This window comes from Trachemys scripta, chromosome 1 (genome assembly GCF_013100865.1).
Source record: "Trachemys scripta elegans isolate TJP31775 chromosome 1, CAS_Tse_1.0, whole genome shotgun sequence".
Classification (NCBI taxonomy): domain Eukaryota; kingdom Metazoa; phylum Chordata; order Testudines; family Emydidae; genus Trachemys; species Trachemys scripta.
Window position 1 is genome coordinate 301,713,805 of NC_048298.1, and position 26,527 is coordinate 301,740,331.

General features: G+C 40.2%; 1 protein-coding gene across 1 annotated transcript in view; it reads left to right on the forward strand.

Annotated features, from left to right (window-relative positions):
* FLT3 (fms related receptor tyrosine kinase 3) overlaps positions 1-26,527 on the forward strand; it is a 71,338-nt gene that overhangs the window by 35,526 nt on the left and 9,285 nt on the right. The window contains exons 6-19 of the mRNA XM_034758698.1: positions 80-240; positions 2,164-2,303; positions 2,386-2,536; positions 5,793-5,961; positions 9,893-9,999; positions 12,754-12,865; positions 15,703-15,881; positions 18,173-18,279; positions 18,373-18,505; positions 18,596-18,700; positions 20,772-20,882; positions 23,089-23,242; positions 23,799-23,884; positions 25,793-25,917. Of these exons, the coding sequence (XP_034614589.1) occupies positions 80-240; positions 2,164-2,303; positions 2,386-2,536; positions 5,793-5,961; positions 9,893-9,999; positions 12,754-12,865; positions 15,703-15,881; positions 18,173-18,279; positions 18,373-18,505; positions 18,596-18,700; positions 20,772-20,882; positions 23,089-23,242; positions 23,799-23,884; positions 25,793-25,917 (1,840 nt within the window). The remainder of the gene's footprint in view (positions 1-79; positions 241-2,163; positions 2,304-2,385; positions 2,537-5,792; positions 5,962-9,892; positions 10,000-12,753; positions 12,866-15,702; positions 15,882-18,172; positions 18,280-18,372; positions 18,506-18,595; positions 18,701-20,771; positions 20,883-23,088; positions 23,243-23,798; positions 23,885-25,792; positions 25,918-26,527) is intronic.

Consider the following 26,527-nt stretch of genomic DNA (forward strand, 5'->3'; position numbering starts at 1 on the left):
TCCTTTTATTCAACTACAAAATATTCCAGTTTCCTTACTATTGTTCGTATTCAGTAAATAAATGTATGTGTAATTACAGTTGCATCCATACAAATCGTAAATACAGTAAAAGAAATGGGAAAGTATATGGAGTACAGGAGGTGCCACGAGGATATTCAGCAAATAAGTTATTTCAAACAGACATACGGTGCTGCGCAACTAATGAGCTGGGCAGAGAATGCACCAAGCTGTATACAATAGGTAACATAACTATAAGATTTATTTAAATAGGGGCCTAATCCTGCCATTGATGTTAATTGCAACTATTCACTTCAGTAAGGTTTGCAAGACTGGGCTGTAAATTTGTCATCACTGGAATAAATATGTTTAGAAGCACATTACTAGGCAAAACTAATGTAATGCTGCTATATTTCTGTCTCATATTTATCTCCTAAATTCTAATGCTTATTTATAGTTAGGGCCCTACCAAATTCATAGTCCATTTTGGTCAATCTCATGGTCATAGGATTTTAAAAATAATAAATTTCACTATTTCAGCTATTTAAATCTCAGATTTCACAGTATTATAATTGTAAGGGTCCTAACCCAAAAAGGAGTTGTGGGGTGGTCACAAGGATATTGTAGGGGGGGGGTTGCGGTACTGCTACCCTTACTTCTGCGTTGCTGCTGGTGGCAGTGTTGCCTTCAGAGCTGGGCAGCTGGAGAGCAGTGGCTACTAGCAGGGAGCCCAGCTCTGAAGGCAGAGCCATCGCCAGCAGCAGCGCAGAAGTAAGGATGGCATGGCATGGTGTTGCACCCTTACTTCTGCACTGCTTCTGGCTGGGCGCTGCCTTCAGAGCTGGGCACCTGGCCAACAGCCACTTCTGTCTGGTCACCCAGCACAGAAATAAGGGTGGCAATACCACGACCCCCCTAAACATGGGCGTCGGGTATAATAGGCCAGGGTACGCTACCACCAGACACCCGATTGCAGGTTTGGCAGGTGAAGTTTTTGCTTTATTATGCCTCATGCAGGTTCCGGGGCAGCTGAGAAGGTGGTATGTGCTATTCAACTTCCCCTGGTTCATCAGTAATCTCCCTGGACTCCAGAAAAATTACTGATGAAGTCAGGAAGCTAAGTAGCAGATACCGCCTCCTCAGCCATCCCGGAACCTGCATGGGGCATAATGAAAGCACAGGTTCTTCTTCAGGAAGAGACACTGCGTATTTTTCCTGGTAGCTTGGGGCCTGGGGAGGAGAGGGAAGGTGCGGCTGCGGCTGGCCCAGGGCTCCTCCAGGCAAGTGGGGGAGGGGGACGACTTGGGCCTCATCTGGGTGGAGGGGCCTCGGGGCTCTTCCAGGCAGATGGGGGTGGGGCATGTAGCTCTGGTCATAGGGGGGACAAGGGGTCTTGGGGCTCCAGCTGCAGGGGGTGGGGGGCTTGGGGCTCCGGCCGGGCGGGGAGGGGGCAGAAGGGGTGGAGCTGGGGGCTAGCCTCCCTGAAGGGGGGCTCCACTCGCTACCCATGCCCCTAAAATAACCTTGCAACCCCCTTGCAATTCTCTATTGGGTCAGGACCCCCAGTTTGAGAAACGCTGGTCTCCCCTGTGAAATCTGTACAGTATAGGGTAAAAGCAAACAAAAAAACAGATTTCATGGGGAGAGACCAGATTTCACGGTCCATGATGTGTTTTTCATGGCCATGAATTTGGTAGGGCCCTATTCATAGTACATTTAAAAACAAATTGTTGTGTTATTTTACATTTCATAAGTAACTGCTATTTTTCACACAGATCTTTAACATCTACTTTTAATAAAAAATATTTTTAATTTTTGTTTAATACTGATATTCAGGTTTTTTTAATAAACTTACTTTGATTGGCTTAATTCTGTGCTGAATTGCACCCTGTGTGAATACATGGTTAATGCTGGATTTGAAAGTCAGGACAGAATTTGGTTTTATTTATTTAAATGTTAGACTATTATAATTCATTTTAATGTTAGTTATAAATCTGGAAAAATAGTCTGTTTATCATTACAAATACAATAATAGATGCAAAACTATGGGTGCTTACAAATGTGAAAATGAGGTGTGGGAGGGAAGGAAAAGTTTAAATAAGTAATTTTCCCCATAGTAAAATATAATTTCATTTGTTGTTTCACCGGTGTGTTTTCATTTTGCAGATCTAAATGAAAAACTTGGAGGATCTTTACCTGAACTCCTTCTTAAAGTTGGGGAGCCATTACTGATAAGATGTAGAGCTTTTTATGAAAACTATAAATTCAGATTGAAATGGCATTTTAAAAACAAAGAATTACAAGAGGTAATAAAAGAGGAGTCTTTTCACATACGTAATAATGGACAGTACCACACAATATTAAATACAAACCTTTATTAAAAACTAGGGGCACTGGTTTGAAGAAACAGATTATCAAGGCTCCTCTATGGTACGGATTCTCTATGCATTTGCCTCATCAATGGGAAGAAGTGATAGTGGACATTACACCTGTTCTTCCACAGAACATCCAAATAAAACAACTTTGGTTACAGTCTTAGGTAATTCAGATTCATGTTGTTAACTTTGTGCCACATTTTTCTTTTAGTCATTCAGCTGTTTGCTTGCATGTGTATACACTATGTTTATACAGGAAAAATCCTGTTTCTACTTGAAGTTGAAATTGAAAATGGAGATGAGCCAGAACTGGATTATCCATATCCCTGCAGGTACCCCACAATCACACCTGCTCCCAGGTTATTTGCATTACTCCTCAAGGACAGTAGTTCTGGGAGTGACACCATGTGGCGGGGCAACAACTCACCGGCGCGGCGCCTCCTGCTGGTCATCTCGGGAATTAGCTCTTTCAGTCCAGAGCGCCCTCTACAGACTGGTGTCTCACTTGCCCCTGGCCCCATGTCCCTCCTGGTGCCCTTTGCCCAGGGGTTCTGCCCACCACAGTACCCCCTCGCTCTGGGTCTTCCCCCCAGGGGAACCCCCAACTCCCTATCCCCACCTTGCCTCAGTGGCTACTGCCAGTATCCATTTAGCCCCCACTCACTGAGGCAGATGGCAGTCTGTAAACCACTTATTATCAGCAAGGGGGGTTGGACCAGCTGTTGCTGCCTATTCCTGGGCTGCCCCTCTGCTGCCCTAGTACCCTTTTGTGGGCCCTTAACTCGGCCTGAAGCCTGGGGCTTCACGAGGTTGGGACTCCCCAGCTCCCTCTGTCCTTCCCCAGCACTGCTCCACCCTGGGTACCCTCCTCAATTTCCCAGGCAGCCAGGTCCTTCTCTCTCTAGAGAGTTAGAAAGAGTGTGTGTCTGTCTCTGGCCCTCAACCCTCTTATAGGGTCAGCTGTGGCCTTATTGGGGCATGTCCCCACCTGTGTCTGCTTCCCCCAATCAGCCTAGCATTTCTCTGCCCCAGCCTTCTCCAGGGCTGCTTTAACCCCCTCAGGGCAGGAGCGGGGTGACCACCCCGCTACACACCACCATAACATTAATTTGAAGTCTAGCCTACACAGTGTTGTCATCCTTTCAATATTATTTCCAGAAACAAAAGAATTCAAGATGGCAACTGCAACCATTTCAAAGGGAGACTGGGGATGTAAAATATTGGACAATTAAAACTTTCTGTGCAGGTTTCACTAATTATCCTTTAGAATTATCCTGTTGACCTTCTAACAAATACAGGAGATAAATTTTAAATTAAAATTCAGATTGTCCAGTTAAAATTTAAAAAGCCAGAATATGCAAAAGTTAAGGTTTCTAAATCAACAGTAACTTGGTCACATTGTTGTATTTATGCAATATTTTATTCCTGTTTTTCTTGTTAAATATGTATCTTAATATTGAATCATTTGTGCTAGCAAATATACATAATATCATATAACAAATGAAACAAGCCTATGATCCTGAGAAATAAGGAGTCATTCAAATGGGAGTTCTCAATTTCTGAAATGCTCACATTCAGCTTCAGTCTTTTACTGAGCAGAACATTTTCCTGTATCATGGTAACTAAATACAATAGACTGGCCACTCTGTTGTACTCAAAGTTTCTGAGTAGGAAGGAGAAATTCAAACCCAGCCTCTGAAGCTGCTTCTTACGGATGAGACAAGTCTCTCTTCGTCTTCTTCAAAGCTGGGGGATGGCCTAGAAAGACTGCATCCTTGGATCCCAAATTTTAACTATGGAGCTTTTTTAAATGTAATGTTCCCATTCTTCACGCTGGAGCATCTCACCCCTGACTAATTCAATTTGTAGATGAATGAGGTGGATCGATTTCCTTCCTGGTAGTCTCAAAGTAGATATATGCAGTATTATTGTAGGAAGAAAATACTTCAGCCAAAAAGCATAAATTGCTCTCTCTCTCTCTCTGCTCCTTTTCAAGTACGCCCGCTAATCTCACCTTTTTAATTTTAGCCTTATTCTCAGATTGTCAAGTGTGGCAGAGAGGTTTTTAAACACAGCAGAAACCAGGCCATTCACCACAGCTGCAGAGTTCTTCATGTCTGTTATTCTCACATCCAGTTTCTGGATGTTACCTGACATTTTGTTTTATCAGCATTGCATAAAGAATTCTGCGCATTATCCAGTCTTTGTTCCAGGAGAGATGAGCTATTTTAAAATAAATGGTTTAAGCTGCTGAATACCAGGTTCAAAGGTAAAAATAATTACAGAAACAAGAAAAGATCATATTCAGACTTAGGAGTTTAAACTTGACTCCCATGGCCCCTAAATAATTACATTTAATACACTTTGAATAGAAATCCAAAAACTGCCACACGTAAACAGAAAAAGGAACGGCTGTGAAGATCAGATCACTCACTCCTGCACTCCTTTCTTTTAGCTATAAGAGGAAAAACTGTTTTGTTTAAGCTCTTTTGTAGAGAAATGGTGTCACTTTATTTCAAGGTACTTGTGGGCTGTTAGACCCAATCTATTTGATGCTCATAGCATAACTTCAAATGACTTTCCACCTGGAAAGATAAAAAATACTCCCCTTGGTCCCATTTGTACAGCCAAGACGTTTATAGCTCACAAAAATTGGAGAATTCACATAAAAGGAAGCATTTCTTGTTTTAAAGCATTGTCCATTTTTATGGTTTATGTGGGAATTTCCACCCTATTATTTGCTAAATGAGGACTTCAGATACAGAAAACTGTGCTTTACAGAGCATGTGGATGTGGCCAGAAGAAAACCATCTAAAAAGAAAAGCCCAAACCAGTACTATTTACTACAATTCACGTTTTTTTTTTCTTTCTTTCTTTATGGACCTGATCCTAAGCCCACTGATGTCACTGGAAAGGCTTTTATTGATTTCTGTGAACTTTGGAGCAGGCCCTGTGAGATGTAGCCATCAAGAGATGCTTACACTGGCAGTGATGTATTGCTTTATATTTTATAAATCTTAAGTTATTAACATTTGGAATAAGTATTTACAATTGAGTGAAAGAAATTTACACAGGATGATCACTGTAGTCGATTCAAAATGACTTGCAGGGCAGAAAGATGGATGAGTTCCTGTATTTTTAAAGGTCTTTGAGTCTTTTATTAACCAAGCCAATCAGATTGGTTCATTCAAAGACAGAGCATTTACACATAGACTGGAGTGGAACATCAGGACAAAACCTGCATGTTATCACCCAGTATTACACCTGATCTTTTTGTAGATAAACAGAATGGTCACTAGTGATTTTATGACCAATGCATTTATAACTTGCAATAATAAATGTGAATAAAAATGTGCACATTTTCAAATTCCTTAATTAAATGGCACCTTTTATAACAGAATATTAATATTTTGTTTACAGAAAAGGGATTTATAAATGTAACTGACTCAAGAGAAGATTTTGAGATTGATCTGTTGGAAAAGTTTTGTTTTGAAATTAAACTTAAAGCATACCCACCAATTAGATGTATATGGATTTTTTCCCAAAAATCATTTCCTTGTGAGCAAAGATACAATGCGGATGGATACAGGTACTTAACTATTCTGAATATTTGTCTGTTATAGTTTGTACAAATACTTATTTTATTTTTTGTCTTTTAAAAAATAGAAGTATTTGTTCATTTTTTCTTTTAACATGTAGAGTGTGGTTTTTGTTTTTAAGTTAAATGTTATTTTTAAAATATAAATAGATCGAGATGTTGGTAAAGCAGTGTTACCAAAGTGTTCTGTAATGTTATTCGAGTCTTCAAGAGCAACTCATGTAAATATCTTGTGTTATACATTTGATTAGTCTTGTGTGTTATAACAAATAGTTTCCTAAATTATGCACATAACATACCTCTTTCAATTATTTTGTTATATCCTCAGAAAACTCAGTTTCTTGATCTTAGACATAATTCTCCTTTTATGAACCCATTCCGATCATCCATGACGGAATTATAATCTTCTAGGTGTTCCCTTAGTCTTATTCCATTCTTAGCTCATGTTCCCAGTATCTTTCAGGCTGCTAAAGCCAAGCTTATTGGCACTTAGTTTCCTAGACCTTTAGTAGATCCCTTAGGCCTTCTCTACATTACAGAAATTTTACTAGCTGTCCAATTCACAGATTTTTCCCATGTTACAAAAGAGGTTTTGAAAAAAATGTGTTAACTATTTTTTCTGCTACTTCCTATAATAAAGTTCTGGCATGGATTCTGTCTAGTCCTAACGATGTATCCATTCTCCAGCGTAATTTCTTGATATCATTATCCAATTCCTTCTGAGCTTCCTTTCAACTTTGCAAACGAAAGTCATACCGCATTCTAACCTCTAACTTTGTGAAAAGTCAGGCAAAAAGTTAACGTTTTAGCAGTGTTAACTGCTTTTGTCTATGCCTGGCCTGTGCCAGGTCTGAGGACATAATGCTCCTGTGCTGATTTCTTGTTCCTCATATTCTTAAAGCATTTAATTCTTTGCTTAAAACTCTGTTGCAAACTTGCTTTCACTTTTTAGCTTTGCTTTCTTTATCGTTTTGTTACACTTCACTTTAGTCTTAAGCCTTGTGGGTCCTATTTTGTAACAGACTGGGCTATTCATCTGAATCAGATTGGTTATTTGGAGTCAAACCTTCACATGGTAGAGACAGCACAGATCAGCCTAGTAAATGATCTTCTCCTGGCAATGGAGGCAAGAGATCTGTCTTTGTTGATAACGTGTTCGTTTTGTCAGCAGACTTTGGTAGAGTTGATTACTGGGTATGGGTGACTAATCTGCAGTCCCTGGTGTCTGTGGGCTGATCTGTTCTTCAGTGGTTAAGATCATTTCTGGAGATGAGCTCGCTAAAGGTAGTCATGAGCATTTACTCATCCTTGTCCCAGAGATACCACTTACATGCTGATAATACTCAGCTTATTTACTTTCCAACTATTGCAGACTGTCTCCTAGCTGTCTATTTGTCTGGCAGACAGTTGTGTTTGGAGGACAGACAGTTGATTCAACCCAGATAAGAGTAAAGTGATGCTGATGGGCCAAAAATAGTATTTTGAGGAACTCTGAGGTGGTTTAGGTAATTCTGATTTACAGGAGGGTGGGGTCACCACTTGATCTCAGGAATATAGAAGTCGCTCTAGATTGCTTTTTCAGCATGGAAATGCATGTTGCTATCCAGGGCCGGCTCCAGCATTTCTGCCGCCCCAAGCAAAAAAAAAAAAAACCCGCAATCAGCGGCAGCAGTTCAGTGGCAGGTCCTTCACTCCTAGAGGGAGTGAGGGACCTGCCGCCCCCGAATTGCCGCAGGTGCCGCCCCTCTCCCTTGGCCGCCCCAACCACCTGCTTGTTAAGCTGCTGCCTGGAGCCGGCCCTGTTGCTATCATACTCCAGAGTGGTGACCACCAACTCCAACTTCCGTGAAAAGCCCACCCTTTTCTGTCTATTGCAGGCTTGGCTTTGCTTGTTCACACCGTAGTCACTTCAGGCAAGATTCTTGTAACTGAGTCCTAGTCAAGCTGCATCAATTACAGGACATAGCTGCCCAGGTGCTCCATGCATAAAACCCAGGGAATAAGTTTTGTTTAAATGTTGTTTTTAAAAAGTTTTCATTTACAGCATCCCAGATAGTCATATTTAGCGCTTTAGATTTTCAAAGCACTGTACAGATTTCAGCCAACACAATGCCCCTGTAAGAAGGCAGGTAGTTAAGTATTATTATTGTACCCATTTTGCAGATGGGTTCAATGGACAGAAAAGTAAATAAATTTAAAAATAAATATGCAATCACATTCTATAGCACCCTGTTTGATTTGTTATTTTCAGCTTTGCATGTTTCGGTTTATGGTTGAGTAATCATATCTCCCATCACTTCTACTTTGCTCCTTTCATATCCTTTTTATTGATTTTATTTCCTTTTTTGATTTCTGTTGTATCCTTTCAAGTTGTTCCTCCTTATTGCATTTTATAATAGATTTGTACTATGAACTTTGCTCCTTAACATTTAATTTCTGCTATAAAAAATTTGGCACCATCTTTAGTTCCTCTAAGTGCTAAGAGCAACAACAGGTTCTTTCAGACTTTCCATTTTCTGTTCTCTCTTTATAAAACAGAACATATCTCTGTGCTTAGCACACCGCTGCTTTTCACTTCCTTACTCTGGGTGAATCAATTCCATGAAGGCAAATGCTCTCATGTACATCTTGTTCTCTCACCTTTCTTTGTGCTTTCATGCAGACACCCAAGAAATGTCTCCTGAAAGGATCTTCTTATTTCTTTCCCGTGACTAGTGATTCTTGATGCATTGATGTTTGGGTGCCCAACTGGAGACACTCTAAAGAGGACTTGATTTTTAGAAAGTGCTGAGCACCTAGACATCTCATAAACAAGTCTGTTTTTCTTTCTATCACCTATAATGTCTTGAAGGTGTCCCAGTTGAGCATTCTACAACTGAGGCACTCAAAATCAACAATCATGAATGGAAATCTTGGCCTCAGTCAGCAAGCAAAATGACACTTCTCTTCAGTGTGAATTTGCTTGCTTTAGAGCCACATGGGCTGGCTTCATAACTGCGTTATGTGTCTTGTCTAATAAAAGCTACTTAGTTCCCCCGCCCCCCCTCTCTAGGTTTCTTTTTCAGGGCTGACTGTTTCTTTCGCCTGTACACCTACCTGCTGATTCTGGCTGTTTCTTCTCTTCTGACTCATAGAATATTTTCCTCAGATGCCTGCCCTCTTTACCCCTATTCACTGACTGAAACTCTTCTAGCCAAAAAACCTTATTCCCTTAAGTCAGGACATCTGTACCTTAGATCAGGGGTTCTCAACCTTTTTCTTTCTGAGGCCCCCCAAACATGCTATTAAATACTACATGGCCCACCTGTGCCACAGTAATTGGTTTTCTGCATCTAAAAGCCAGGGCCGGCGTTAAGGGGTAGCAAGCGGGGCAGTTGCCCAGGGCCCCATTCCACAAGGGGCACCATGAAGCTAAGTTGCTCAGGCTTCTGCTTCAGCCCCAGGTTGTGGGCCCCAGGGCCCCACACTTCACCCCCCATGCAGTGGGACTTTGGCTTTCTGCCGTGGGCCCCAGCAAGCCTAATACTGGCCCTGAAACCTGCTCACGGCCCCCAAGGGGGCCCCAGACCCCTGGTTGAGAACCACTGCCCTAGAGCACCAGTAATTATATGCAAGGAGCATCTCCCTTAAGTACTCTTCTAACACTGATGAACCAACAAAAGTTCCCTCTCAAATCTGACAACAATCCAGACAAAAATAAAACAATCAAATGAACAGATTTGGGAATCACTCCCATTTCCTTTCATTACAGCACATAGAGAATATACTTATGTCTGGAGACTGGTTTTACATTTCTTTATTCAGAAAAAAATTATTTTGGATTCTTTGTTAATGACTTGATTTTTAAAAAAATATTTGAATCTTGACTACATGTAATCTGTAAATGTGCTTAAGCATTTCCCCCCCCCCCTTTTCTCAACAGCATTTCTTCAAGGTTCTGTGATCATAAGTATCAGTCAGGGGAATACGTATTCTATGCAGAAAATGATGATACATATGTGAATAAAACAATGATGTTGTATGTGAAACGTAAGTAAAATATGCACAAGTTTGATTAAATCTATGGGTGAGAAATCCTGACCCCTTTGGAATCAATCAATGGAATTTTTGCCATTGACTTCAATGGGTCCAGGAATTCACCCAATAGGTTCTTTCTTTCCCACCCCTCTTTCATCCTACCAAAAAAAAAAAAAAAAGTAACAATTTATCACCTTGTAGATCAGGAATTTTTCGGATAGTAAGAGTGAACTATAACTAGTTGTCAAATATATTAGACGATACAAAAAAGCAAACTGTTTTTACGAGGGAAAAAATGGTTGGGTAAGTGGGAATTTTGAGATTTAACCAATAGTAAGGTTGCTTGCTAATGTCTTCTGTTTCCTAACGTCTCCCATCTAACTGTGTTTTTATTTGTGTATCTCATAAACAAGTCTGTTTTTCTTTCTACCACCTATTTGGGGGATTTTTTTTGACTTGCATATTGCAGATTTTGGAATACAGTAAGCGTACATCTACATTGCAATTGGAGGTGTGATTACAGCTCAGGTAGGCATACCTGTGCTAGCCAGCACAGCTAAAAAGAGCAACAAAGACACAGTGTCAGGGACCCCAGCTCTTCACTACTACTTTTAGCAGGCTAGCTAGATCAAAGCTAGCGTGGGTAGGTCTACTTGAGCTGCACGCATACCTCTGATTGCAGTGTAGACCTACATCAGATAGTTTGAGTCCCAGTGAAATATTGAAAACTAGATACCTGTCCTGAAAATATTACTGCAATGATAGATGTCATCAAAATGGGAAAGGTTTAAAAAAGCAGGAGGGGGAAAATAATGTAAGCTCCTGTCAGAATTTTTTCACACTCCTCATGTAGCAGCTGCTGTCATGTGCTTCTGATATGTCGACACTGCCTCGCAGTTTGGACTACAGGGGTGTGAATAGCAGGGCATGCCAAAGTGCTGCCCTGGTAACTCCCCCAGGTAGATGCTGCGGGTGTGAACTAAAAGGTTCCTAGTTCTGATTAATGTAATCCTGTTTAAAGAGGACTTTGATAATGCGAACTAGGAACTTTTTAGTTTGCACCCACAGCATCCACACAGGGGCCCTACAGCGCAGCACCCTGGTACACATTGCTATTCACACCCCATAGTCCAATCTGCGGGGCAGTGGAGACATAGCCTCACAGTTTCTTGTTTCATTCTCACTGAGCACTCTCTAGGCCTTGTTCACGTGTAACCTATACCTGTTTTGCACCAATAGAGCTCCACGGATTTCAATAGAAGTACTCCTGATTTACACCAATGTGAGAGGAGAATCGGGTCCTATGTGACTGGATTGTTAACTAGAAATCCCCAAGCCCTATAAAACCTAGCAGAAAATACCGAAGAAATCTCAGCCATCAAATATGATCAGGAAATAGCCTTTTACAAAGAATTCCTACCTCTAGTGTGCCACCAACAGTGTGGACAAAAATAGAGCAAGAAAATGAAGACTTCTTAAGAAAACTACAGTGGACAGGCACCAACTGAAATACAGTTACATTACTTCAAAAAGGCAAAATAGTCTTAATCCATGAGAGTGGGATAGAATGATATGAGAAAATTCACTCATTAGGTATAACTTGCCATACCCTACTTGTGGCTTCTTTATGCCATTCACAAATTCACAACATTCATCCCAGAACCCTATGATGGGGTGTATAACCATCCCCTAGAACTAAAGATGTTAAAGAGCAACTCTGGGTCCAGATGACCCCGCCCATCCTCACCATTAGAGCATGCTGCAGATGGAGATGGAACTTAAAAGAAAGTCAGACAGCTTAGAAGGGGACTAACAAGGCTGAGAAGGGATGCTGCAAAAGCCATTCTTGGAAAAGGGGTGCCTACCGGTTGCACCTAGACAGACAGGAGGGGCAGTTAGTACCATTTTTCCATTATCTATTTGCTACAGACTGCAAAACTTGGCCAATAGAGTCAGGGGTAGGAAGTGGCCCAAGGAGGGCAGTGTTAAGGTGCTCTTGGGTGCCAGATCCCAGTGGAGTGGGAGGGTCTGGGTTCCCCTACCCCGCCCCCCTCTGCATTAAGAAGGGACTTACCCCGTGATATTTCCAACAAGCGCTGACCATCACAAACCCATGAACATTTAGTACCTGTTAGTGCTGCACTATCACGTGTTATGTGTTGCATCCACTATTTTTTGTTGAAAAAAATCTTAGCTTTGCTACATGTTAGTAATATCATGTCATTGCTTTACATTAACTGTCAACAAAAGAAATGCTCTTCAGTGGGAGTCAGGCAATCAGAATTTGCCTTTTCACGTGTAGCATAGTTTGGAGGAATGATTATGTTGCGGTTGGGAGTCAGGAAGTTCTGAGTTTTAATCCTGGCTCTGCCACTGATTCACTGTGAGACCTTGGGTCAATTACTTCACTTCCCTGTCTCCATTCCATTATACATAGAAAGGAAATAACAGTACTTACTATCACAGGGGTGCTATGGAGATTAACATGGACCCTGATGATGGGATGCTTTATAAATATCTAAGTAGATTTTGATCACTTTGGGTGTGGTGTAACCATAGGTGCTGGAACTTGGGGTGCTGGGGGTGCGGCTGCACTTCCTGGCTTGAAGTGGTTTCCATTATATAGGGTTTACAGTTTGGTTCAGTGGCTCTCAGCACCCCCCACTATACAAATTGTTCCAGCATCTCTGGGTGTAACCCTATAGACATAACTGTATTATTGACTAACGTATTATATTAAACTTTTTTGTGATATGTTTGTTACAGGGAAACCTGAAGTAACAATACAGTCAACATCAAAAGATATTTCTTGCTTCTCTGATAGTTACCCTGCACCATCTTGGACCTGGAGGAAATGTTCAGGACCTGATTCTTCTAAGTAAATAAAGACATTTTCTGCCCTTTTTTTTATTTCTATATTCTTATTTGTGATGTTTGTTTGGCTAAATAAAGACTAGCCAGTGACTAGATACTGTAAGATGAACTTTGGGGTACATGTAAAATAATAGTCTGGTACAGGGATGAATCAAACTAAATTAGAGGTTTTCCTTGACTTTAATAGAAGCAACATCAGGTCCATAAGCATGTGTATCTGAAGCTTTTTATATTGAAATAAACACAGCTGTGTCTAGAGCAATAGTTAGACATTAATTTAATTGCACAGTGTCCCAGTATGAATACTGGATTCCATATAAGCTTTCCTTGGTGCATTTAGTGGTCCTAATGAATCAAAGTATCAGAACCAGTGGATTTGCCAGGGAATACATCAAAGTGTCAAGATATTCTTTTGGTTTATCTAGCCATTTCAGTACCTGGAAGTGCATTGAGTATCTGATCTAATGCTCAAGGAAGTCAATGAGTCATTCCATTTACTGCAATGGAGATTGAATCAGGCCCTAAAACTTCAAGGAACCAGGGTGTTTCTTGCACTGTGTTGACATTACTTTATTCATTCTAAAAAGCTCATTCCAAAAATAATCTTACATTCAAATTAAGGTACCAGGTCAAATATATTAATGGAATGTTATGAATGAGATTTAAAATATTTTAGAAAGTTGTTTTAAATATTATGATAATTTTTCTATCCTTGCATCCAAGTCCACTTCTTTCTATGGGTCTAATTGTACAGAAATCAAAAGGAGAGGAAAACATATAACTGGTAAATTTAAAATATTTCTTAAAGTAGCTTTTCATATATAAAATGCTGAGACTCTGAAACCCAATGTCTTGGGAACATGTAGGTCTAGAAAAAGTGTTGTGTGTCCCATTAAAATATGGCAATCTCCTCTTTCCTTTGGTATAAAATTCCTCTTTCTAAATATTAGACTTAAATTTTGCTTCTCATTTGGGACTGAATGTTTTCCATTCTAAGCCCTAATCAAGTGTAACTTTGAGGAGGAAACTGTATGCGTTAGAGGAAAGACATAAACATTTTTATGGCAGGTTAATCTTTTTAAATGGCAGCTATTTTGAAGCTTCTGAAAACTCTGGAGGGTTTGAAGTAGCCCCAGCAGAAATGGATTAGTGGGCAGAGTGATGGAGAAACAGTCAAAGTGAAACCCAGATGGAAGGCTGGGAGCAGAACCTGGATAATATCCCTTGAATTTATTTATTTAGAGTCATAGGGCCAGCTCTTCAGCGGACGTAAACGTGCATAGATCCACTGGAAGCAACAGAGTTATACTGATTTGCACCAGCTCAGGATATGACCATAATATACAAAAAAATACCTATCCTTGGCTCTAGGTGCCTTTACCAAAATTAAAAATTAAATCAAATGAAAAGAAAACCCAGCATCTACTCCCAACCCTCACAGTAATAATAAGAACTTAAGAACAACCATACTGGGTCAGACCAATGGTCCATCTAGCCCAGTATCCTGTCTTCTGACAGTTGCCCATGCCAGGTGCCCCTAGGATGACCAGTTGTCCTGATTGTATAGGGACAGTCCCAATTTTTTTTTTTTTTTCTTATATAGGCTCCTATTACCCCTCACCCCCTGTCCCGATTTTTCACATTTGCTGTCTGGTCATCCTAGGTGCCCCAGAGGGAATGAACAGAACAGGTAATCATCAAGTGATCCATCTCCTGTCGCTCATTCCCAACTTCTGGCAAACAGAGACTAGGGACACCATTCCTGCCCATTCTGGCTAATAGCCCTTGATGGACCTATCCTCCATGAACTTATCTAGTTCTTTTTCAAACCCTGTCAGTGTCTTGGCCTTCACAACATCCTCTGGCAAGGAGTTCCACAGGTTGACTGTGCTTTGAGTGAAGAAATACTTCCTTTTGTTTGTTTTAAATCTGTTGCCTGTTAATTTCATTTGGTGACCCCTTGTTCTTGTGTTATGAGAAGGAGTAATTAACACTTCCTTATTTACTTTCTCCACGCCAGTCATGAATTTATAGACCTCTATCATATCCCACCTTAGTTGTCCTTTTCCAAACTGAAAAGTCCTGGTCTTATTAATCTCTCCTCATATGGAAGTTGTTCCATACCCCTAATCATTTTTGTTGTCCTTTTTGTACCTTTTCCAATTCCAATATATCTTTTTTTGAGATGGGACGACCAGATCTGCACCAAGTATTCAAGATATGGGCATACCATGGATTTGCAGAGCAGCAATATGATATTTTCTGTCTTATTATCTATCCCTTTCCTAATGATTCCCAACATTCTGTTCGCTTTTTTGACTGCTGCTGCACATTGAGTGGATGTTTTCAAAGAACTATCCACAATGACTCCAAGATCTCTTTCTTGAGTTGTAACAGCTAATTTATACCCCATACTTTTGTATGTATAGTTGGGATTATGTTTTCCAAAGTGCATTATTTTGCATTGATCAACAATGAATTTCATCAGCCATTTTGTTGCCTAGTCACCCAGTTCAGTGAGATCGCTTTGGAACTCTTCACAGTCTGCTTTGGACTTTATCTATCTATCTATCTATCTATCTATCTATCTATCTATCTATCTATCTATCTAATGTANCTATCTATCTATCTATCTATCTATCTATCTATCTATCTATCTATCTAATGTATATATGTATAATGTATGTAGATGTATATATCATCATGTATAATAATATAGTGAAAATCAAGCCCAGCAATACTCTCCTTTCTAGCACAAACATCAGCCACCTCTCATGATTTGGCCTCCCCAAAACCTTGTGCAAGTTGTAACAATCATAACTGGACCTCATTTCTTTTTAGTTGTACAGAAGAAATCACAGAAGGGATTTGGAATGACACACGTGAGAGGAAAACCTTTGGGTCCTGGCATTCCAGCAGCATTTTAGATATACAGGATACAGTGATAGGCTTTTCTGTTGAGTGCTGTGCGAACAATTCTGTTGGCTCATCCTGTGCGAAGAGATTCATTAACCAACAAGGTACTGTACCGCTTCTGAGACAGTGCAGGCCATCTCAAGTTAATTAAAGACTACAAAGAGAAAACTATGTTATCATCTGTATTGTTGGTTCATATTTGAATATTCTTTGCAAATAAAATATAGGATTCCACACAGACTGTGAGTGGAATTGTGAGTAAAATGTGTGTCTCTTCTGGCATGATCTTTCTCTTAAGTTCAGTGATATAGTGTTTGGGACCAAATCTAGCAGTCCCAAAGCAGACTACTCTTCCATTAAAGTCAGCTGCAGAATCACACCCTGTGAATCTAGAGGCCTGCTTTTTATTCCTATGAGTAAGCTATACCTGGAAATTAAGTTACAAATTGATGTGCAGCCCTTTTTGCTTATGGAAATATATGAGATCCTCCTTTTATGTTTGATTACAAAGAAGAAGCAACATGGCTATCAGGTCATGTTCTGTTTGGATGTCTTCTCTGAGACTAAATATTTACAACCCATAGATATTGCATGAGGAAAAATATTTGAGCTACAGAAAATAACATGCAGTATTATTTAGGAAGAGGGCAAATATTTAATTTATTCACTTTGAACATAAAGTTTCCTTTGTCTTGAAGAGACAAGATGTTGTCTTAATTCAGTAATCGTATTGACCACAAGTGAGAGGTATTACCCGGTACCATTTCACATACACACTATATAGTGCCATAAAGGATATTAAAGTTGTTCAATTTTGACCTTCAGAAGACATGTTGCAGATATAGTGAAAAAGGAAGTAGACACAGAAGAAAGGGTAGAAGGTAGCAGAGTCAGCCTGCTTTTGTGAGAGAAGGTCACACACTTTCACCTTGAGTGTCTTAAAATCATAAAAATATAACAAGGACAAGGCAGGGAGTTCCGATTTTAATACCATTAGTTATTGAGTCATTTTAATTTGTCTTTCTGACACCCAGTCTGGTAGTGACGTGCACTGATTAGTGGTGTACATAGGCTGGAATGTCTATGAGAACATGTGTAGAATACATTTAAGTATTATGAATCCAGTCGTCTAATGTCTAATATTTTGAATTTAATGAACAATGAATTTATGTAAGCATGTGTCAAACATAATTAATTTACACTGGAGTAAACTGTATGGATAGCACACACTGTATGCTGGTGTTAATTTTCTGAATGGGCAAGGATGTATTTATCTGTATGATGAAAAAGTTAGACCTGGTAATTTTGGCATTATGGTGTTAACTAAGCAATAGTAGAGCAATACTCTAAGCAGGTTTGGTGCAATTGGTCCTCAGTTAACTGGTGGCTCTTTATATTATATCTGCATTGAGGAAGGGTTATGCAGTTAACCTTGGAATGACTTCTTAGTTGTTTGGCTGCTTGTCTTTAGATTCCCAGGGATCTGGGCAACATGCCATAATGACATCTGGTTGAACAATGATGTCAAAGGGGGGGTTAAAGAGTCATATAACATTCACTTATTGAATGAGAATAAGTTTCAGACTTGCCCAGTTTATAAGTATTGCCCATCTTGTTTTGTTATGAATACAACTCATTTACAGTGCTAATTGAGGCCCTGACCCAAAGACATTTGAAGTCAATGGGGGTACTTCCATTAAACACGTCTTCCTGCAGTAGAATAAACAAGAGGGGCCTAAGGGGAAGAGATATTTATGACTATCCTCTTAGGGGTTCCTCTCTGTTCATTCCACTTTGGGCTGTCAGTCTGTCCCATGTGGAATGGATCATGGTGCCGACCTGAGATCCAAAGCAGATCAGGTGCATCTATGTGGAGATCTTTTGCCTTCACTCTGGCTCCATGTCTCCAGCATTTCCTTTGCTACCTGGCAGCATAGCTACATTACCAGGGACTCCCCAGGCTGCAGCTGTCCCTGGAGCCTCATTAAAGGTATCTTCCCATCACCAACATGATAAGCTCTATGGTGTAAAGGGGGAACAATGTGTATTCTCCTAGCTCCACCCTCACCCAAATCTGGGCCACCCAGACCCTGCCCCTTCCTCTCCCTCTGCATAAATCTTTGCACCTTGGATCACCTCTACTCCAGTGGCAACTGAACCCTCCTTCATATGGGAGTTGGTTGATCCACATACAGAGGATCTTACTCATGTACTGAGGTTTGAAGGGCATGATCTGGCTACCTGAGAGATGTTGATTCTCAGGCTCAGGCCAAAAGGGAATGGAAAATAGTGGAGATAATACAAACACGACAGATTTAACTCTGTTCCTCGTAACCTAACATTATATTCCAGTTCTGATTAGTTGTTTAGTAACTTGTATCTTTTTAAATTACAGGAGCTGTTTTTTCCCTCCAAGATAATGTTTCATTCTATGCAACTACTGGATTTTGCCTTCCATTTATAGCTGTTTTGCTTATATTTATTTTTCATAAATACAAAAAGGTAAAAGCAAAAAACTTAAATGAATGCTCTCCACTCCCCTCTCTTGGAAATCTATTTCTCTGTTGGACTAATACAATTTTTCCATTTCTGAAGCAATTTAGATATGAGAGCCAAATGCAAATGATACACATAGTTGGTCCTTCAGATAATGAGTACATCTACATTGATTTCAGTGAATTTGAATATGATCTCAAATGGGAGTTTCCAAGAGAAAATCTGGAATTTGGTGAGCAATCTGCTATGTAAACCATCAAGTCATCCTATTAGTTTGCATTGCACTAAACTAGAAATCACCTTAACTCATTTTGTCTTGTAGGGCAGGCACTTGGCTCTGGTGCCTTTGGAAAAGTGGTGAATGCAACAGCTTATGGAATTAGTAAAACAGGAGTTTCAGTCCAAGTTGCAGTCAAAATGCTAAAAGGTACAGTAAATCACAGAGAGATACTGCTCTCACAAGCAATGATTTATTGTTTGTGTTTTAAGGTAGAAACAGCACCAGAAGCCCCTCTAAATCAATTCCCTTAGCAATTGCACCTCACAGTCCTTTTATACTTTAATACTTACTTAGCTCTAAAAGTTATTCCTTTTGCATATTCTTATTGCTACATTTTGTAGTTTATTCCATGTATTAACTAAATTCTAGAGTGTATCTCTAAGGCACAACCAATAGTATGGGAAAGGATAGAACTCTGCCACTCCTGGGGGGCACTGGGAGGCATTCCCCCTCAAGGGAAGGACTCCTGGGCCTCCCACATGGCAAAGATTGCATATTTGCTACAGCATCCTTTCATGGGATACATCCTTCTCTTCCCAGTGTGGCTGACCAGCTCTGGTGACTTGGGTACAGGGATCTGGAGGGAGCCTAGCTAACAGCTCTGTTGTGGACCTGCTACTCACAGATGCTGTCTTAGTCCACATTACCCAGCTGGGTCTTGTCTTCCCTGCTCTGCAGGCCATTTAGTTTCTCAGCTTTTCCACAGCTGGAAAGAACTTGCCCCATCAAACCATTGGGATGTGGTGAGGTCCTGCCTCCTGTGATATGGTCACCCAGTACCCCAACTACCATATATGGCATTCAGAGGTGGAAATATGGACTCCATCCAGAAAAGAAGGCAGGGCTTAACAGTCATGTAGTGTCAGCCCTGAGAGGGCTTCCCACAGGGCCAGTCCTAAGAGGGTTTCCCACCTCTGAATTCTAGAAGGGCTCTCCCATTGGAGAAACCAGCTCTGCCATGCAATTTGACCCCCTTCATGCTGTGGTAGGGCAAAGTTTTAGCTCTAGTAACTTTTTAAAAGTTCTTTCTATATTTGATTGATATAGAGAGAGTGCTTCCTGTTCATGAGGTAAAGTGACATTATTTTGGGCTAAATGAACTCTGATGCAAAGGAGATGTTTATTAGCACAGGTATCATTTTTACTGAGTGAACAGAAAACACCTTCATTTTGTTGTTACACTGAAATATACTTTCCATTTTCTCACTCTTACTCTCTGATTGGCTACTATGGGTCCCTCATCTCCATGGACTACTGCCTTCAGAACAGACATGACTGCCTCAGTTTCTTACCCATCCAATACTTCCCCTCTCTTGCATAATGAGGAGTTATTAGTTCCTCTCTCTCTAACTAAGAGTTATTAAATTAATAAAGTAAATTTTATTTATTATTTAGAGTTAGATGAGGTCAGTTTGCATAATGTTTCTACATTTATTGAAAAACAGGTGTAAAGTCATTATTGAAATGATTGTACACTAATTGGCTAACGGCCTTTATTAGCCAATTGGAATACAATTATTTGTATACTTTATGTGGATGAGAAATCATAGACATAGACTCCCTCAGCCAATCAAAATGCAGGGAATTGCATAAATGAGAAATAAGTTATGAGTCAGTAGTTGTTCTGCTTCTCTATATTGAGACTGAGACAATTCCGTATCATTTTAAGTTGTAAGCTATGGTTTCCCTCAAAATTGCATGATCCAGTTTTGAATCAGGAGAGACAATAGGGAAAAATTATGGGCCAAATTCTGCTCACAGTTACAACTGTTTAAATCCAAAGTAGCCCTACTGAACACATTTCAATTTTATAGCAATATAAACTTAAAAAGGAATTTGGTTCTATATCTGTCTCCCTGTCTCATATTTAAAGCAAATTCTGGCTACTTGTCGGAATCTGCCAACCGTTCTTTATTTTGTCACTTTCATAATATCTGTTTTTCAAGACCACGAAATCATCTCACAAAGCTTGTAGCTGGAACACAAACACACAATGAGAGAGAGAGAGAGCGTTCCAGCTGTGATATATAGCAGATAGAATATCTATTTATCTTAAAGTATTACTCTTTAGACCAATTTTCTGCACAGTCATAGCTTTATATCAATGGGATTAATGTAAAAGGAAAGCTTTGTATGCCACACAGAACCTAAACTTTTTAGGTTTCAAACTCTAGCCTGTAAATATTTTTCTAAGTTTGTGTTGCTGTTGTATTTACAGAAAAATCTGATCCTTCTGAAGAAGATGCTCTAATGTCAGAGCTCAAAATGATGACTCATATTGGAAGCCATGAAAACATTGTGAATCTATTAGGGGCTTGCACCACATCAGGTAATAAACACCAGATTGAAATATACTAACCTAAATCAACGTAAAGAAGACTTATGAATGGAATACAAATACCTCAAAAATTGGCCATTAGTAGCAATATGAAACATCTGTGAATCCTGATAAATCCCAAATCCCATGGTTTGTTTGTTTTTCCAATGTTGTGCTATGCAGTAGCCCAGATGCAGAAAATAAAGTGAAGGTAAAACAAAAGAGAATCTAAGGGCTTGTCTGCACAGAAAAATGGTACTACTTTAACTATACTGGTATAGTTGGTAGAATTAAAATAGCACAGCCCATCTACTGTGGATGCAGTTATACTGGGATGAATGTGTTTATACTGGAACAGTTAATTCCTGTGAGGAAAGGGGAATAAGGAATACTGGCATAAGGCACCTTTATATCAATATAACTGTGTCCACATTGGGGGTTGTACCTATTTTTTTTTTTTTTTTCAGTAGAAAATCACCAAAATAGTTACAATGGTACAAAAACTGTTCGAAGACCAATGCTAAGGGGCAAAGAAGAATGGGTAGCCTGACGGATTGACAGGAAAGGAAAGGAAGTGGAGACGGGTTAACAAATGAAATGAAAATAAGAGAGTGGAATGAAGGATGAGGAGCGAGTGAAGCAGAGAAGGGAAGAGAAAGGAAAAGTAAAGAGGGGAGTGAACAGAAGAATAGAGTGAGGGTGGGAAAAAAATAAGAGGGAAAAGATTGTGGATTACTGTTGTTATTTATTGTTTGTGTTGTGGTGGTGCCCAAGAGCTCCAGTCATTGACCAGGACTCCATTGTGCTAGCTGTTGTACAAACACAGAATGAAAAGATGAGCCCTGCCCCCAGATAGCTTACAATTTAAGTAATGTTGTTGTACCAGTGAACAGAGAGAGGATAAGGAAGCTATATAATGTGAGCAGGGCCTGGCGTTTGTATTTGTAATTGATTTGTTAGATCCATCACTTTAAAAAATAGGGAAGATTTGAATCATGGGTATTATTTTAAGGCAGAAATAATAATAACAATGAAATCTAATTTCCCCAGCTCATAAGAACAATAATTCTGTCATGAAAAGAAAAGGAGGGAAGTTAAATAGATCATTGCGACTAGCTTTGCGACTAAGCCTGGGAGGATAAGGGGGATTCAGAGCCTGAGCTCCAGTCCGAGCTGCAACTTCAAAGTGCTGTCTACACAGTTATTTTTAGAGCAAGCCCAAGTCTGTCACCCCAGGTCAAGAGGCTTGCTCCCAAGTGCTGTGTAAATATACTCAAAATGCCCCACCAATGAGTATGCCCACATATGTCGGCACCTTCGTTCTAGATTGTCTTAGAACAGAGTTGATTGCTAGAGTTTTCATTCAAAACACTATGAATGAAAATGGCTTAAATCAAACAACAGTAACTCAGTTTGTCATAACAAAAAATACTGTTAAGCAGGGTCCCAAACGTAATGACAGCATGTGGGTAAAGCAATATGAAAAGCTGCCGATTTAGAAGGGCTTTTCCCTCCAGCAAGCAGTTTGAGGGAGTAGTGTATATATCCAAAGTCCCAGGAAGTCTCTCACACTCTCAGAGGAAGGGGTCTGGGCTTTAGGGGAAAACCATGTTCTTTGCCATCCCCCCAAAAGCCATTAAGTCATTTTCCAAAAGCAGTTGGACTCTACTTCAACTTTTGTGCCTACTCCATCTAGTGTGGCTGATAAGCTACATCTTCAAGGATGGCACCTTCCAGTCCTGTACACTAAGAGCCAGATTTTTAAAGGTGCCTAAAACTCATCGATGCCTAAAACTGAGGTGCCTAAAACTCATTTATTTCAATGGGTGTTAAGTGCCTACATGTCTTTGAAAATCCCACTACGTGCCTAAATACCTTTAAAAATCTGTTTTTTAGTCACTAGTGCTAGTGCTTCTCTGGTAACATTTTTGGGAGGGATCTTTATTCCCCTTTAGTGATCCCCAATCCACCTTTGATGATACACATTTGGCAATGTCAGCCAGGCAAATTTTCTGAGATGTTTGCCCCATATCCATCAGTACCAGTTATTTATATGGAAATTGTATAAGGTTCAGGCATTTAATATAGACCATACATTGGGAGAAAATGAGGGTTCATTACGGCTTCACGAGGGAGGCGCTCCTTCCCCCCAGAAAGATTGCTTCAGTACATCCAGTACCCGGACAGTAATAGATATTCATTCCATAAACTATCTCAGGACCAGTTTACTTGATTTTTGAATACTGTTGCTATGGTGACCTGCTGAACTACTTAAGGAACAAAAGAGAAATATTTCACCGGACGTGGACAGATATCTTCAAACAGCACAATTTCAGCTTTTACCACAATTTCCATTTGGATCGAAACTCCAGGTAAAATGTTCAGTAACAGTTTGAACTATAAGTAACCTATTATCAGTCAAGTGCTTGCACTGATATAACTCCCTGCAAGCACGTGTCCCAGAACTCTTTGCAAAGAAAACTGCTGTAAATTGGCGTAATTCCTTTGAAGAGCTGAGGATTGGGGCCAGTATGTAAATAAACAAATCTAGCTTAAGGAGTGAATTGAGGAGTGTCCTTTAACAAAGAACACCAGTGAATTCTAGGCTCATCACACTCCAGTCTTTGGAAACCCACCGGGAATTGGCTAAAAAATAGTCCTATTTTTACTGCAGTTCTTCTGATTGCACTGCAAGCATCATGAAACCCCTTCTGTGGATTTTGGCATTTTAAAGGGTCATGCTAGATGTACAATAAGTAATAATTCAGTGCCAAAGTTTGTAATGGCAGTAACTGATGCCCTTTTCACGACAAAGCAGTTCACATTTTAGATGATTATTTTATTTGAAATATGCAACTTTTTTAAATATGCCCCCTACTCCAGACAGGGGACAACATTAAAAAATGGATCATATATTTCATTGTGTAGAATGGATGACTTTGGAGGAATGCAACTAAGGCAAGACTCAGATTTGACCTCTGGATCAAACGGGATTACATTATATTCGGAGGAAGGTGAGAAATTAAGCATTTTCTTCTGAGAAACAATTGTAAAAAACAAATTTGCTTAGTTTGTATTAGAGATGTGTATAGAAATAGAGAGAAATCAATAGACCTAGATTATAGTAAAAATGTAGGGACATATTTTTATTTATTTATTTATTTTGGAGTGGGAACAGCAATTCCATGCATGGTTGGAAAGACGGAAACATTTTGATGGCAGATTGATATTTTTAAAGGCCTATTTCAGAGATTTGGAATATTGGAATTTGGCCTCATGAATGTGAGAAAGTTGCATGGGTTTAACGAAAGGTGTGAAAACTGCCTCAGAATCATAGAATCAGAGAATATCAGGGTTGGAAGGGACCTCAGGAGGTCATCTAGTCCAACCCCCTGCTCAAAGCAGGACCAATCCCAACTAAATCATCCCAGCCAGGGCTTTGTCAAGCCGGGCCTTAAAAACCTCTAAGGATGAAGATTCCACCACCTCCCTAGGTAACCCATTCCAGTGTTTCACGACCCTCCTAGTGACATAGTGTTTCCTAATATCCAACCTAGACCTCCCCCACTGCAACTTGATACCATTGCTCCTTGTTCTGTCATCTGCTACCACTGAGTTCCATCCTCTTTGGAACCCCCTTTCAGGTAGTTGAAGGCCGCTATCAAATCCCCCCTCACTCTGCTCTTCTGCAGACTAAATAACCCCCGTTCCCTCAGCTTCTCCTCGTAAGTCATGTGTCCCAGCCCCCTAATCATTTTCATTACCCTCTGCTGGACTCTCTCCAATTTGTCCACATCCCTTGTCATGGGGGGACCAAAACTGGACGCAGTACTCCAGGTGTGGCCTCACCAGAGCCAAAAAGAGGGGAATAATCACTTCCCTCGATCTGCTGGCAATGCTCCTACTAATACAGCCCAATATGCCATTGGCCTTCTTGGCAACAAGGACACACTGCTGACTTATATCCAGCTTCTCGTCCACTGTAATCCCCAGGTCCTTTTCTGCAGGAAACTTACATAAACTGCTGCAAAAGACTGGGTTGCCACTCTTATTTGATTTCATTTTTAAATTGATTAGGAATCAGTTTAAACTAATCAGAAGTAAGCCACACTTTAACCAAAAGAAGAGAGTCCACCCGGGTATTGCAATGGCTTAACTAAATTGGTTAAAAAAATTACTTAATTTAATTGAGTGCAGCCTTCTCCTGTAGACAAGGCCTATAGTTCCAGTGGAGATGGACTAGTTGGTAGAGAACAGGTAAGGTGGTTATAGATGTAAGAAAAATGCATCTAATCATATAAGCTGCGCAGCTATCACATCAGTATCACTTCTGTGAGTGTAAGTGTGTGTGTGCGTATGTGCATGAGAGAGAGAGAGAAAGAGGATCTCATAATTTTGCCAATAACAATAAAAGTAAAGTCACAAATTGTATTTTACGTGTATTAGTTTTGTTATAATTTTGACTGAAGCCTTAGCTCTTGATCTGCTCTTATCGAAGTCAAGAGGAATTTGCTAGTATAAGCCAATGTTTCGTAAGGATCTCAGGATTTTGCTTACAATTATTTGATGTATTTATTATAAGTAATAGAAATAATAACAATAAAAGTGGTACTAGACTTTGTAGACATCTACTCTTGACGCCTTCCCCTTATCTGTGTGAGAAGAATAAGTGCACAATGCACTGATTATGCTTCTTGATACTGTTGCAGACAAGCCAATTGTAATGATTCATTGAGATAAATGGAGAAAGGGATTAAGCTACAGAAACTTTGCTTTACTTTACTTCTGAATGCGTGTGTCCACCCAGAGGTTTAGTGCACTTGAACTCCTGCACTTCAGCTTCATACCTTCAGTTAATTCATCTTCACTTTCCCGAGTGTCTCCAGGTAGTCACAAGCCCAAGGTCTGCTTATGTTTTACAGAAGAAATTAAATATATCAATAGAAGGGTGTATGAAGAGGAGGACTTCAATATGCTCACTTTTGAAGATCTTCTCTGCTTCTCATATCAAGTTGCCAAAGGAATGGAGTTTCTTGAGTCAAAATCGGTATGTTTAACCTGTGTACAATGTTTAGCGTGTAAAGAATAGAAAGATAGATCAAATTAGCAGCAGGCCATCTGAAATAGAAAACTGTGAAGTGACAGGTTTAAACCATATCTTTATTACAGGTTTTAAAACAACCAAAATAAAATACTCCTAGATTGTGCCTTAAGACTTGACTGTGTGTGAGCCAGGTCTGATGCATATGTGACTAGAGGCGGATTATTGTTTTGTGGGGCTCTGGACCAGAGCAAGTTGGGGCCCCTCCGCACTACTTCTGCCTGCAGTCCCCTCAGCCCTCCCTCCCTGCAGTCTTGCCGGGGAGGGGGGTGAGGGTGCGGGGCACAGAGGCACCCATTTTTCAGGCTGGGGACCCTGGGCACGGGCCCCATAGGCCTGTACATTAATCGGCCACTGATCTGCAATAAGATTAAGTAGAGTTTAAAGGCTATGTCCTCCTTTCTAAGGGAGATTGGAAATGCCTCATTCTTCTGTCACAGGGCAGAGTTTGCCTTAGTGGAAGGGGTCAGAGGTTCAGCTTCTTAAACCCATGGATTCTTGGTGAGCCATACAGATATCCTGGGAGATCTGCTGGAGCAACAAGGACCTTTGTGCT